Source organism: Pipistrellus kuhlii, unplaced genomic scaffold (genome assembly GCF_014108245.1).
Source record: "Pipistrellus kuhlii isolate mPipKuh1 unplaced genomic scaffold, mPipKuh1.p scaffold_m20_p_9, whole genome shotgun sequence".
In the NCBI taxonomy this organism is placed as follows: Eukaryota; Metazoa; Chordata; class Mammalia; order Chiroptera; family Vespertilionidae; genus Pipistrellus; species Pipistrellus kuhlii.
Genome location: NW_023425595.1, coordinates 1,901,565 through 1,915,511, shown reverse-complemented (window position 1 = coordinate 1,915,511; position 13,947 = coordinate 1,901,565). Strand labels below are relative to the sequence as shown.

The 13,947-nt window shown below is 45.6% G+C and overlaps 1 protein-coding gene across 2 annotated transcripts in view; it reads right to left on the bottom strand.

The window, feature by feature from the left end:
* Window positions 1-13,947, bottom strand: part of KIAA1549L (KIAA1549 like) — a 189,399-nt gene that overhangs the window by 25,235 nt on the left and 150,217 nt on the right. For both annotated transcript variants that reach the window (XM_045578144.1, XM_045578143.1), the window contains exons 14-16: window positions 7,571-7,747; window positions 6,823-7,042; window positions 561-690 (exon numbers count right to left, since the gene is read on the bottom strand). In XM_045578144.1, the coding sequence (XP_045434100.1) occupies window positions 561-690; window positions 6,823-7,042; window positions 7,571-7,747 (527 nt within the window). The remainder of the gene's footprint in view (window positions 1-560; window positions 691-6,822; window positions 7,043-7,570; window positions 7,748-13,947) is intronic.

Below are 13,947 nucleotides of genomic sequence, written 5' to 3'. Positions count from 1 at the left end.
CCTGTGAGCGCAACTCAACGGGCCGCAGTGACATGTGACAGGAAGCACCAAACCAGAACTGATCACCTGGGGAAGTCTGATGGGATTAGCAGGATTTTTTTCGGTTTGGAGATATCACTGCACATCGCATTATACTTCATCACATGAAATTACCAACTCTCTCTGTTGGCACCTCACCAGGCCCATGGCAAACTGAGAAGTTATGCAACCCACCAACCCAACTCCTCAGCATTGCTATGGATTAAGAGCAGCCTGTACTCAAATGAGTTCTAACCCATGGCCATGGTTCTGACTGAGTTCCCAAGAACAGAGTTTAGAATCTCTGAGTTCAAGGCCAACAACTGGACTGTTTCTAAATGGCTGCATTTGGAAATCGAGACCATCCTTTCTGACTCTGGCCATTGCAAATAGCCTTACTTTGCAAACAGGTGATGGGAAGTAAACAGAACATATTTTGCTGCCTCTTTAAATTCCACAGCCGTACACTACACCGAAGCCTGGGGGGTACTCTCTGCCTTTTGCTGCCAGGGAGAGGAACGCGTGACCCGACAGGGACTCACATCGTAGCCGCTGTTACGAATCCCACGCCGGGGCCGCTCCCGCGTCACCAGAAGGTCCATCTCTGTCTCCCCCGGACTTGGGCTGTTCAGAGACTGCCGGCTTCGGTAGACAGAGTTCTTCATCTGCTGCCTGTAGAGAATCCAACAACTGTTATGATGCAGCAAATGCCCTGACAGATGGAATTCTCCACTGATCCAAAATACGGGCAACCAATGAAGGGTTTGGTTGGATTCGCCTCACAAATCTCAGAATTGATGGTATTGGCTCCCTAGCCCCCAGGGGCCATAGAAATAGTGGAATAAAGATTTTTATTTTTTATTTTTTTAAATTCCAGATGTTATAACCATGTGGCTGAGTTGTAAATGCTCTTTCATCTGGTAACTGCAATCCATCGCAACACTGCAGCCTCATCTAAAATCCTGCTGATGGCCAGGCCGGAGGCTTTCCCAGGACCCTTTAAAAGAGCTAACACTGGAAGAACAAACCTGCTTCTGTTGACTGTTGACTCAGCAGCCTCCTGTTCCTATTAATCTTTCTGATTCTGCAGGCAGGGTTCCATGATGTGTTAATAAACCCTGAGGCTAATGGGGTGCTTAATACTGCCACTTGGGTAGGCTTTCTTTTCTACCTTCACCACCATGGTTTCCCCTTATAAACTAGAGGCAATTTGGGGCTCCTCCATCCATTGGTCCACCTGTCCACCCATATCTAACATTTACTGAGTACCTACTATGTTCCCGTCACCATGAAAGATGATGGAGATCCACAGTGAGCAAGACAGAGCTTACAGCCCTAGCCGGTTTGACACAGTGGATAGAGTGTCCACCTGTGGACTGAAGAGTCCCAGGTTTGATTCTAGTCACGGGCACATACCTTGTTGTGGGCACATCCCCGGGGGGGGGGGGTGGGGGCGCGGGGAGTGCAGGAGGCAGCTGATCAATGTTTCTAACTCTCTATCCTTCTCCCTTCCTCTCTGTAAAAATCAATAAAATATATACATTTTTTAAAAGACAGAGTTATATTCTAGTGAGTGAGACAGATAAACCACATGATAATTTCAGAATGGCACGTGCTCTCTAAACAGTGTAAGCACCTTGTGTATGAACAACAAGGAGATGAGAAGCACAGCAAAACAGTTGTGGGATGTAATGTACTGCTTAGGGAACACAGTCAATAATGTTGTAATAATTACGTAAGGTAGCAGCTAGGTGCTGGAAATATCAGGGGGAACCCTTATAAAGCAAATGATTGTCTAACCACTATGCTGTCTACCTGAAACTAACGCAAAATGATATTGAATAAACTGTAACTGAGGAAACTTTTAAAAGCCAAAATAAAAACACACACAAATAACCTGTTCACCTAGACTTCAAAAATGGGACGCGCACTTCAATAGCTGATAGCTCAATTTTGAGCACATTTTAATAAACACTGCCTTCATAATTATTCAGTGTACTAGTATGTATACATTTTTGGGGGACACCCTATATATGGGATATTCATGTGTGTGTGTTTAATCAACGATAAGGTATAGTATTGTTGGCAATAAAAACCTTATAACAATGTTCAGAGAAACAACAAGGGGATGTGACCGGGGTGATGAGGATGGGGGACGGCCTTAGACAGGATGGTCAGGGAAGGCCTCCAGAAGAGGTGACCTACAGGCAGCCACATGCCCACCTGGGCACCTGAGCCCGTTCAGAGGCCCCCCTCGGCTCTCCCTTGGAAACGCCGACGTTTGCCACCACTGCCCTGTTTGCACTTGTCGTTAGAGGAACTTTTTGAAGAGGAGGAAAACAACAGCCTCAAATGCAGGTTGTGGCTTTGCATTGCTTTTTCCACAGGAAGTCACACAAGTTGGGAGTGAGGCCCAGTGGGGACAGGTGACTTTCATGTGATCCTTTGAGTGACAAAATCACCAACTTCCTTCTCAAACAACAGGTTTCCCCCTATTAATAACTTGCATTTCAGAGCATCTAACTTGAGAGAACTCCCCAGAGACCATGTCTATTCAAGTCTTTTTTTTTTAAATATATATATATTTTTTTTAATTGATTTTTTTTTACAGAGAGGAAGGGAGAGGGATAAAGAGTTAGAAACATCGATGAGAGAGAATCATCGATCAGCTGCCTCTTGCACACCCTCTACTGGGGATGTGCTCACAACCAAGGTACATGCCCTTGACCGGAATCTAACCCTGGGACCCTTCAGTCCACAGGCCGATGCTCTATCCACTGAGTCAAACCAGTCTCGGCCTATTTCATATCTTGATTCTAATATGCTATTCATGGGTTGAAGGTAAAACAGTTGCTTTATTTGTTCTCAGTGGCTTTGTGGGAAACCAGAAATCTGGCACATATATACGCCTTTTCAAGATCATACCCCCTCCCCCACAAATGTCAAAGTATGGCAGTCACACCCTGTTAATCTAGAACAGACATAGGACTCCCAAAGCAAAACACGACCCTGCAATTAGCCCAGGGAATGAAACAGACACCAATAGACCTGCGCCCCCACCACGAGGGTTTACACCTATTTAGAGAGATTACACCTATGCTCTCTGCTTGCCTGGCACGCATATGCTGTTCTCCGTGGCATTCACTTACTCCGGGGGGTGGCATGAGAATCGGCCTGTACAATCACAGCATCGCACCCCCGTGGCCACAGTGATTGGTCAGAGGGAGTTGGTCCGAGGACACTGAATCCCAGGACTTTGGCTAGAGCACCCAGGAAACAGGCATTCTCTTGGCATTGAGGCTCCTAAGAAGACAGAATATAAGCCTAGCGGTGCTGCTGCCGCTAAGAGGAAGAGCCTGCCTGAGAAGGAGCCAGCAAAGAGTGGAGAGAGAGCAAGGTAAGTATGGGAGACATTGCATGATCCCTGGGACCTGGCCACACTGGAAGCCTTGACCTTTCAATTATGTTCAATAATAAATTCCCTTTTATTTAGCCCGTTTGTGCTGGATTTTCATCCCTTGCAACCGAAATAATCCTGACGAACATAAGAGTGTCGAGCCGGCCATAACAACAACGTGCCCTAGAGTTGTCTGCAGTGAGAGGCTGCCTTTGGGAGTGGAGCACAGCTTTGTAAAACAGAATCCGTCCTGAGTGATTTAAGAGAGACCCACGGAACGCTCTTCCTTGACCTACTTACAGACCTTTCTCTTTTTTCTTTTTTTTTTAAGTAGATGTCATGGCTGCCCTGAGGTTGCCAATTAGCCCATTTAGAAAAGATTTACTAATAAGGGTGGTTGGGAATAAAACCCTAGGATTAGTAAAGTGGGTTATTTTGGAAACATCAGAAATACAACGTGAGATGGTTCCCTTTCAGGAACCCTGAGTGTGGGAGAGAGCTGAGGCGCCGGAGTGCACGCCAGCCGCCTTCAGGGTCCAGAGCTTCCAGGCCGTGCTGTTCAGTATGGACCACCACCGAGCAGACCGTCAGTGTGCACAGTGTGCAAGCAACTACTCAGAAACAATGAGGCTCCTGGGCAGACAGGTTACTTATTTTAACCAAATAGAGTTCCAAGAGGTGAATTAATTTCTTGTTGTTATTTTGCTATAGTCGTTAAAAGTCAACAAATTTGGAAAGTTGCAAACTTGAGAAGTAAGGTTTTTTTTGTTTTGTTTGTTTTGTTTAACTCTGAAAATATAGGTGGGTAGATAATGATAAATTTTGTTTGGATTTTTAGGACCGAGGGTGATGAGGATGGGGGACGGCTTTAGATAGGACTGTCAGGGAAGGCCTCTGTCGTTTAAGAAAGCAGTTCCCAAATTGTGTTCTAAAGAAAAGGTGTTACCTATATACAAATGGAATATTACACACATAAAAAGAATGAAACCTTACCATAGAATATCCTCTAGCCTGGATGGATCTAGAGGGGTATGATGCTAAGTGAAATAAGTCAGACAGAGAAAGACAAATCCATATGATTTAAATTATAGGTGGCGTCTAAAAAAACCAAAATAAACGAACACTCAAAACAGACTCATAGATATAGAGAACAAACTGATGGTTGCCAGATGGAAGCAATTGTGGAGGACTGAGTGAAAAAAGGTGAAAGGGTCAAGAAATAAAAATGGGTAGTTGTGAAATTGTCACAAGGATGTAAAGTACAGCATAGATAATACAGTCAATAATATCGGAATAAATATGGATGGCGCCAGACGGGTCATTGACTGATCAGGGGGGTCGCTTCACAAGTTACATAAATAAATGTCTAGCCACTAGGCTGAACGTCTGAAACTAATAGAATAGGGAATGCCAACTATAATTGAATTTTTTTTTTTAATTTTAAGTTTCAACGGAAAGTTTTGTTAATTTCTCAAATTTGCACATGATTTGATTCCTTTTCTGAGTGTCAGCAGGAAATCCAGAAAAAACAATTTCCCACCCTGTCTATAAAAGAATGCTGAACTGAAAGGTGTCAACATGCAAAGTAAATGCTAAAGAAGCCCCCAGCCTCCCCATAAAATCCATATCTTCTTTCTACAGTTATCAACATGGTGACACCAGCATTGTGTCCCTTGTCACAGTGTGATTTCACATCAATAGCTTGCCATCCCTACCAAGCCTAATGAGAAGCATGTTAAATGAAGCACTGGGTTAACAATCCCTCATTTCTTTGTTGAAAACAAATTCTGTCAATTCCAGTAAAAAATTTTAGCCTCACCTCCAGGCTTGATTTTGTGTTTTCCATCCAAGCCTGTCACATGGTCATGTCTGCTTTTAATAAACACCCACGCAGGCAGGGAATGGCCCTGCTTGAGTTGCCCCCAGCGATGGAGGAAGCCAAGCTTTCCGCACACCCTGGCCAGCCTAGGCCTCCAATCAAGGCTACAAAGTTTCAATTATAGAAGATAAATAAATCCCAACAAAAATGGCTGCGGCCACAGAGCAAGCAGGAGGCTTGGCTCCTTGAGAGTTTCAATTATAGGAGATAAATAAATCCCAGACACCAGGTCCTTCAATTGGGTGGCCGGGGGGGTGGGGGGTGGGGGGGTGGCGTGGCCGGCCTGCAAACCACCACAGGCCCTTCGCCCAGGTTGCCCCATGCCCCAAGAAAATCCTCACCCTGATCTGGGACACTCTTCAGGGCAAATCAGCTGGCCCCTACCCTCTGAAGCAGGCCTCAATCCTCTCTAATAAAAGAGTAATATGCAAATTGACCATCACTCCAACACACAAGATGTCTGCCCCCATTTGGACACAAGATGGCCACCACACAGTCTTGGAAGAGTGTGTCTGCCAAGGCTAGGGGATGGGTTAGAGCATCAGCATGCTCTCAAGCCAAGGGGCCATCACCAAGGAGAATGTGTATTTGGGAGCCATGGTCTCAAATCATGAAAGAGTGTTTCTGAAGAGGTGCTTTGGGGTGAGAAGGAGAAGAAGAAAGATGGGCGTGCACAGCTTTGCTAGAACCTCTATTCCTTTACCCAGCAGGTGAGACCACTCTCTGCTCAGCTGGCAACACAACTTGGAAGGATGATCATTCAAACTACTGGGCCTAACCTGCCCTTGGGAGGCCGGGTCCCCTGATAGACTGTTACAGCACCTCACATTTCAACTCCCATCACACTTGTGAGAAATAAACTTTTGAGGCGGTTATCTTTCTCTCCCAACTCGGACCTTAAGAGCAGCCATTGGGCTGTCTTATCTGTCATAAAATGTTGAATGAGTTGAATGGATAAGTGAATACATGAGTGAGAAAAAGCAACATGACTGTGACAGTATTCAGCATCTTGCGTGGTGGTTAATACACAGTAGGAGACAACAAATGTCAAATACATCAACAAATTCATGAATTAAAGAGATGAACCCAGCGCGGAGCTCCGAGTAGCTATGTGGTAAATATTTACTGCAGCTGAATGAAAAGGTGAGGCACGAAATTTGCTTTTCTTATGCAAGAGCCTCTAAAATAAATGAAAAACACCATGCCTCTTGATCTGGAAGTTGCATAATCAGGTAGGTGATAATTATATCTTCACCCAGCTCTGAAGCAGCTAAAGTTTGAAAATATCATTAAGCAGACGGACAATTATGGTTGTTTGCCTAAGTATTTGTGGCTTCAATATTATTCTCTTCCAGACTCATTATGGAGCACGTGCTCACACAAGAGGATGGCCCGGCTCAGTGGCCTTCAAAGATGACAGTCCTAAGCTAACAGATCAAGGGACCAGGACTGCATTGCCCAAGGCACCCTCTACCCTCATCCCACCAATGGCACAGCGACCTTCAAACAATTCCCTTACAGACCGCACCTGTTTTTAGACTCGGCGAATGGGGCACACAGTTCTGGGTCTGGATCTAACACATGCTCGATTTCCTTTTGCGATTTCTCATACATCTTTTTTCTTTCCGTCTGGGCCTTGTTTGTCTCCACTGCAGGGAAATCATAATACCCCTTCCTCTTGGCTTTGAGGCGCAGCTTGTTCCGATAGTGTTCGATGTCTGACTTCTGCTTCAGGGCTTTGTTCACCTGGGGAGAGAGAGAGTCTCAAGTCCACACCTGAGCCTGCACAGCGGAGGGTCACAACTCCCAGAGTTGTGTGTGTGTGTGTGTGTGTGTGTGTCTGTCTGTTTGTCTGTCAGTGCGGATCCCCGGGGGGCTGCCTAGGATTCTGGAACCCACCAGGACTCTGGTAAATAAACCGTGAGTGATTCGTGCATTGCATATTTGTCTCCTATGTGATTTATGCTCGGTGGAATTATTAAGTACCTAGGGTCGTACGTGTCAGATTTCTGGCTGATGCACCCTAGGTCACCTATGCATATGTCCCTTATGGAATTATTGGGACAGAAGGTAAAAAAAAGATGCTCTGAAAACATCATCTACCGAATTTGTTTTGGGTGACTTGTGCCCCAATTCATTCCGCTAATGAATTGAGGTGGAAATGACCGAAGGAGCCCTATAACCCTGGACGCAGCCTGCCCCCACCCGGCATTTCCAGGTGGTGCTCCTGGCCGCCTGGCTCTCGCCCATGCTGGGTGCTCAGGTGCTCACCTCGCCGCCGTTGAGCGCTGCGGCCTCCTGGCTCCGGTCCGGGGCGGGCTGCACCACGGGGAGGGCTGTGGGCTTCACTGCGGTGAGCTGCACGGATCCGGAAGAGGAGTCGAAGGGATCGGCAGCCGCCTTGCCAGAGCTGTCGAACAGAACCGCGCCTTCCTCTTCATCGCTGGCAGACACTGAAACACAAATAAACACATCGGTTTCATGGCCGGAGGGGAGCCTCAGGGACATGCGGGGACTTATGCCTGATGCTAATAGCACAAGGACGTTACTTGACTCAAAACGACCTCAGAAACAACAGGGTCTGGTTCTGTGCCAAGGGCTCACTGCTACTCATGTATTTCTTCTTAATATATATTTTATTAATTTTTTTTTACAGAGAGGAAGGGAGAGGGAGAGAGAGTTAGAAATATCGATGAGAGAGAAACATCCATCAGCTGCCTCCTGTACACTCCCTACTGGGGACGTGCCCGCAACCAAGGTACATGCCCTTGACCGGAATTGAACCTGGGACCCTTGAGTCTGCAGGCTGAGCCAAACCAGTTAGGGCTCATGTATTTCTTTTAAACATGCTGCCTGATGTGTTATCCATGGGTAGGAAAGAATTTTAAAAGTCTGAATTTAAACGGTAAAAATCATTTTTCCCCCCAAACTTGCGACAAACACCTTTAATAAAAAATAAAAAAAGTACATTTTTTCCTTCAAGTTTGAGTCAGAGATGGGAAAAAATGCCACTTGGCCAAACGTGGAACTCTTCTTAAAACATGACAATCCACTGAATAACAGCATTCAGTTCAATCTCTGCCACCAGTTACCCATTTTTGCACCATGTTAAGGTCAACCAGCCACAGTAACTGCAGCTGATACTTTTCCCCCCCTAAAGCCTGTCTCTCAATGATTTGAGTTTTAGTTTCTTTCATTTTGTCTAAAACAAAAGAAAGCTAAGAAAAAGCAACCGGGAGAAATGAATATAAAGCTACTGACAACTCCCCTAATTAAATAGAGCAATTTTCACCTCCGCTCTTTTGCATTAATTCTCGCCTCTGACAGATAATAATTCTACTGCGATTGCTTCCAGAACTGAGCTGACGGAAGGAGTCCCGGGGCTGGTGGTACTTGCTGATTTACTTCTCCTTCAGGCATCTTCCCATTAACTGACTATAAGAATGACAGTTTATTGAGCATGGCTGAGGGAGAGACAAATTAAGCCTGTTCCAGCAACTAAACCAGCAGGCAATTTAGGAACAAAATAGGTGTTATTAAAATACGAATGTAATAGAAGTGTATTTATCTTTCCTCTGGTCTGCTCAAGAGATTGGGATGTTATTTAAATCATTGAGAAACACATAGTTTGTATCCTTCTGTCGCTTGCCATAATCACAGAACATTTGCCTAATTAAGCTAAGTAAATTGTGGCTAAAACGCTTCAGAGTCTAACAATGGCTGTAATTGGAGTATTTTTTGGTTCTGTGGACTCATTGGCAGATAGCAGGCCACCAAACTGCCAATGACAGAGAACAATCTCTATTCAGACAGGTTACCAGATGGATATGCTATGGTACCCAGCCTCCCAGATGATTACCTCCTCAGAGTCATGGACACAATAAATAGGACCGACCTGAGTAACCAAAAGGAAATTGCAGAAGTGAGAGTGTGCTACTTCCACGGCTAGGTCCTTAGAAAACATTGTGGCTTCCGCCTTGCTCTCTCCTGGACCCCTTCCTCTGGGAACAGCCAGCTGCCACGCTATAAGGACATTCAAGTAGCCCTATGGAGAGGTCCTTATGGCAAGAAAATGAGACTCCTGCCCACAGCTGGGAATGAGCCATCTTGTAAGTGGATTTGGCAGGCCCAGCCAAGTCTTTAGAAATGACTTATAGCCCAGACAGTGACCTCATGAAATTCTGAGCCAAAACCACCCAGCTAAGCCACTCCTGAGTTCCTGACCCACAGACATTATCCAACACCATAAATGTAGATTGTCGCTTTTGGTTACTAGGTGTTGGGGTGATTTGTTACGCAGCAACAAGTGACTAATGCATCTCCTAAACAAACCCCTCCTCCAAGCTTCCAGTCTTGTCCTTCTAGCCCTAAAATGCATACTCCACCAGCAGACAGGATAGATCATCATATATATATATATATATATATTTGATTTTTTACAGAGATGAAGGGAGAAGGATAGAGATTTAGAAACATTGATGAGAGAGAAACATCAATCAGCTGCCTCCTGCACACCTCCTACTGGGGATGTATATGCAACCAAGGTACATGCCATTGACTAGAATCGAACCTGGGACCCTTGAGTACACAGGCCGACGCTCTATCCACTGAGCCAAACCAGTTAGGGTTGGATCATCTTTTAAAAAGACAACCAGGTCACAGTACTCCTTTGACCAGAACCCTCTGGAGGCCTTGTGTCTCTCAGAATAAAACTCAGGCCACCCAGGTTCTGTACAAACTGGTCCTGGCGACCTTGCCCAGCTCATTCCTCCCTCTCCCCTTTGTCCCCTCTCCAGCTACAGCAGCTTCTCGAACACAGCAGGCTTGTTCCCGCCTTGGGGTTTTGTTCACTTTGCTCAGAAAGCTCTTTCCCCAGTCCTTTACATGCCCAGTTCCTTCTCAGTTTTCAAGTTGCTGTTTGAAAAAAACACTTTCCTTGCCTACTCATCTAAAACAACCTGCCTCATCACTCTGTTATATTTTTTTTTTAAAAATATATATATATTATTGATTTTTTACAGAGGAAGAGAAAGGGATAGAGAGTTAGAGTTAGAAACATCGATGAGAGAGAAATATCGATCAGCTGCCTCCTTCACACCTCCTACTGGGGATGTGCCCACAACCAAGGTACATGCCCTTGACCGGAATCGAACCTGGGACCTTTCAGTCCGCAGGCTGACACTTTATCCACTGAGCCAAACCGGTTTTGGCCACTCTGTTACATTTTCTTCACAGCATGCAATGCTATTGATTTTTGTACTGATACTAGAATGTAAGCCCCATTCTTGCCCATATTTTTAAAGGCAATACTTATTGCCTTTAATAATGTCTCATAGGCTTTCAATAGGGATTTGCTGAGTAAATGATGAATAAAGGAATAACTAAAATTTCCTGACTTGGAAAGGAGATGTCAGTACCTGCAGAACAGGTAACCATGTGATGAGATGGTACTTCACACTTTTATTGCTTCTGGGCTGTGACATCCTCACTGCCCGCCCCATGGACAAGATAAGGGGAGGATCATAACTCCAAGGAGAAAGAAAAAGGATGCCCCTGGCACTGCACAAAACTGTAGTTCCTGCCGGAACCGATATGGCTCGGTGGATAGAACATCGGCCTGAAGACTCAAGGGTCCCGGGTTCGATTCTGGTCAAGGGCATGTACATTGGTTGCGGGCACATCCCCAGTGGGAGGTGTGCAAGAGGCAGCTGATCGATGTTTCTCTCTCATCGATGTTTCTAGCTCTCTATCCCTCTCCCTTCCTCTCTGTAGAGAATCAATAAAATATATTTAAAAAACAAAACAAAAACAAAACTGTAGTTCCTTTTTCATTCTCACTGTCAGAATAGTCAAATTCAGATTTGCACAATAATTCCTCTTGGTTTAAGAGAAAAATAGTGATCCTCTCCCCTCCCCTCCCCCAAAGACTATATGGAAAAATACATTAAAGGGCATTACATTATATACTAATACTGTGTGAGTACAGCAGGTTCATGGGAATAGTTAATGCATAATTAGTCCCCCCCAAAAAAGCACCAGAGAACGCTAAACAAAAAGGCCACAGTTAAACCTCTGATGTGTCCTAGATGCCATCGTCGTTGTCACAATAAATGCCATCATCACAGTAAATGCCACCAAGCAGATCTGGTTGTGCCTTAGTTTAGTGTTGGCCTGAACTTCTGCAAATCAGGCTCGGAAGGGAGATTTCGTTTCTCGATGTTTATTTTCCATTGGCATGGCGGGAGGAAGGAAGCCCTCCCATTTGACGCAGATAATGCTCTTGAACAAGGCAGGCTCTTCCCTTCTGGAATTTCCCTTAAAGTTAGAGACTATTTATAACTAGCGTCACTGCCCTCTGGTGTTTGTCAGATAATAAGCAAGTCTTCACTTCCCTGGGATGGCACAGAGAGAATGAAAACTGAAGCTGTGTTTCTGAGCTCATATCTCTGTCACATCTCTCAGTGCCGTCAAGGAAGGAGCACAATTAAGGGTGTATGGAAGTTTTTGCTCTTAAATGACTAAACATTTAAATATATATATTGTAGTATGTCCTCATCTGGAACTCATTTTTAACTCATTTCCCAGAAAACACTTTTTCCAAGGTGCCATTGGTTCGTTTTTCTTTTTCTTTTTTAATTCTGGAAAGAGGAAGGGAGAGAGAGAATGTGATAGAAACAATAATGATGAGAGAGAATCACTGATTGGCTGCCTCCTGCTCGCCTCCTACTGGAGATCGAGCCCAAAAGCCAGGCATGTGCCCTGACCAGGAATCAAATTGTGACCTCCTGGTTCATGGGTCAATGCTCAACCACTGAGCCACACTGGCTGGGTGACATTGGTTTTAATTTAGAAGTCAAAGTGTCTGTATTTGGTTGAAAAAAATTCAAAATTCTTTTGCTTTCAAAATCCTAGCTGTCATCTCAGTCTTTCTCATTTATATGTAAACACTAGAGGCCCAGTGCATGAAATTTATGCATGAAGCAGGGGGGGTTTCCTCAGCCCAGCCGGAACCCTCTCCAATCTGGGACATCCCTCTCACAATCCTGGACCACTGGCTCCTAATCGCTTACCTGCCTGCAGGCATGATTGCCCTGAACAGCACCCCCCTTTGCCAGCCTGGTCACCCCAACTGTCCCCCCCCCCACTGGCCTAATTGCCCTCACTGCCCCCTTGCCAGCCTAATTGTCCCCAACTGCCCCCCACTACTGGCCTGGTAACCCCCAACTGCACCTCCCCTAGCGGCCTAGTTGGCCCCAACTGTCCTCCCACCCCCTGCTGGCCTGGTTGCCCCTCACAGCCCTCTTGCTGGCCTGGCCACCCCACACAGCCTGCTTATTCAGTCATTTGGTTGCCCCTCACTTACCTCCGTCCCCCCACAGGCCTAGTCGCCCCATGCAGCCTGCTTGTTCAGTTGTTTGGTCACCCCTCACTAACACACCCCTGCCAGCCTGGTCATAGGCAGCCATCTTGTGAGTGTGCGATGGTCAATTTGCATATTACCTCTTTATTATATAGGATTGTCCTGAAACAGCCTCTAAAGTAGGGAGCTAATGAGGCCATTGAGCTACAAGGACCCACTCTGCTGCGTTCCTAGAGGGATAATGTCTTTCCCTTTTAAAGGTCTTATTTTCACAAAAGTGGAAAATCACAAGGTACACATGCAACAAAACTGGTGGGAAACAGTTTTAGAATGACAGCCCGGAACATTAACACTCGTTCGTTAACCTTAGTAACTCTAACCTAGAATGGATACCGAGCTATAAAACATCAGTATCTGAATATTCCATACCAAGAGAAGAGTCCTTTCTCAGAGACCACAGTCTCTAAAATACCTTTCGCAAGCTGATAATACAGTACCTTTTTGTATTTCTCCACAATTCCAATGTTATGTCTTTCCTTCCTTCTTCCCTCCCTCCTTTTCTTCCATTCCTTAGGTTCATCTTCCAATTCAATAAAACACACGACTGATTTTTTGGGGGGGCAGACTATAACCTAGCATGATGATCCAGGGGAGCCCTTTGATAAAAAATGACAAGTGTAGGTTCCGTTGAAGGTCCCACTAGAATTCTGATGTGCTTCAGCATGTTTACATTAAATGAGTTGGTGCTACCACTTCTGTTTGAAAATTTCCAACGGAAACCTCGCTGGGTGGGAACCAGAGGTGAAACAGCAGCGACCAACCCTGAACATCCACAGGGTTGACTTCAGCGAAGCCCTGGGACCCGGGAGGAAGGGTGGCGTTTAAATAAATTGTGCGAACCCCTCCACCGGGTCAGTAATTGCATTTTGCTTGTGTGCCGTGCTGTAGTCATTTCTGAACCTGATGTGCAAATAATCACAGTGACCCAAACAGAATAAGGAGGCAGGCAGAGCGGGTGGCAGAACAAGGATGGGGAGATCGGCGGGGACATTTTGAGCCTGTCCGTGTCTCCCCAGGGGCGTGGGGAGCAGCGGGGTCTGAAACCGGCCCTGCTCCTCCTTGTCTCTGAAATAAGTGCGGGGGACGGAGAAAGGCATCATCTCGTATGTGTGTATTTACTGACAGAGGAGTCTGTAGGCTGCACATTCTTATGCGAGAAAAAGGCCACAGAACAGTATGTGCTTGATCCAGTTTTACAAAATAAAACAAAGCTACACAACAGAAAACAAAGCA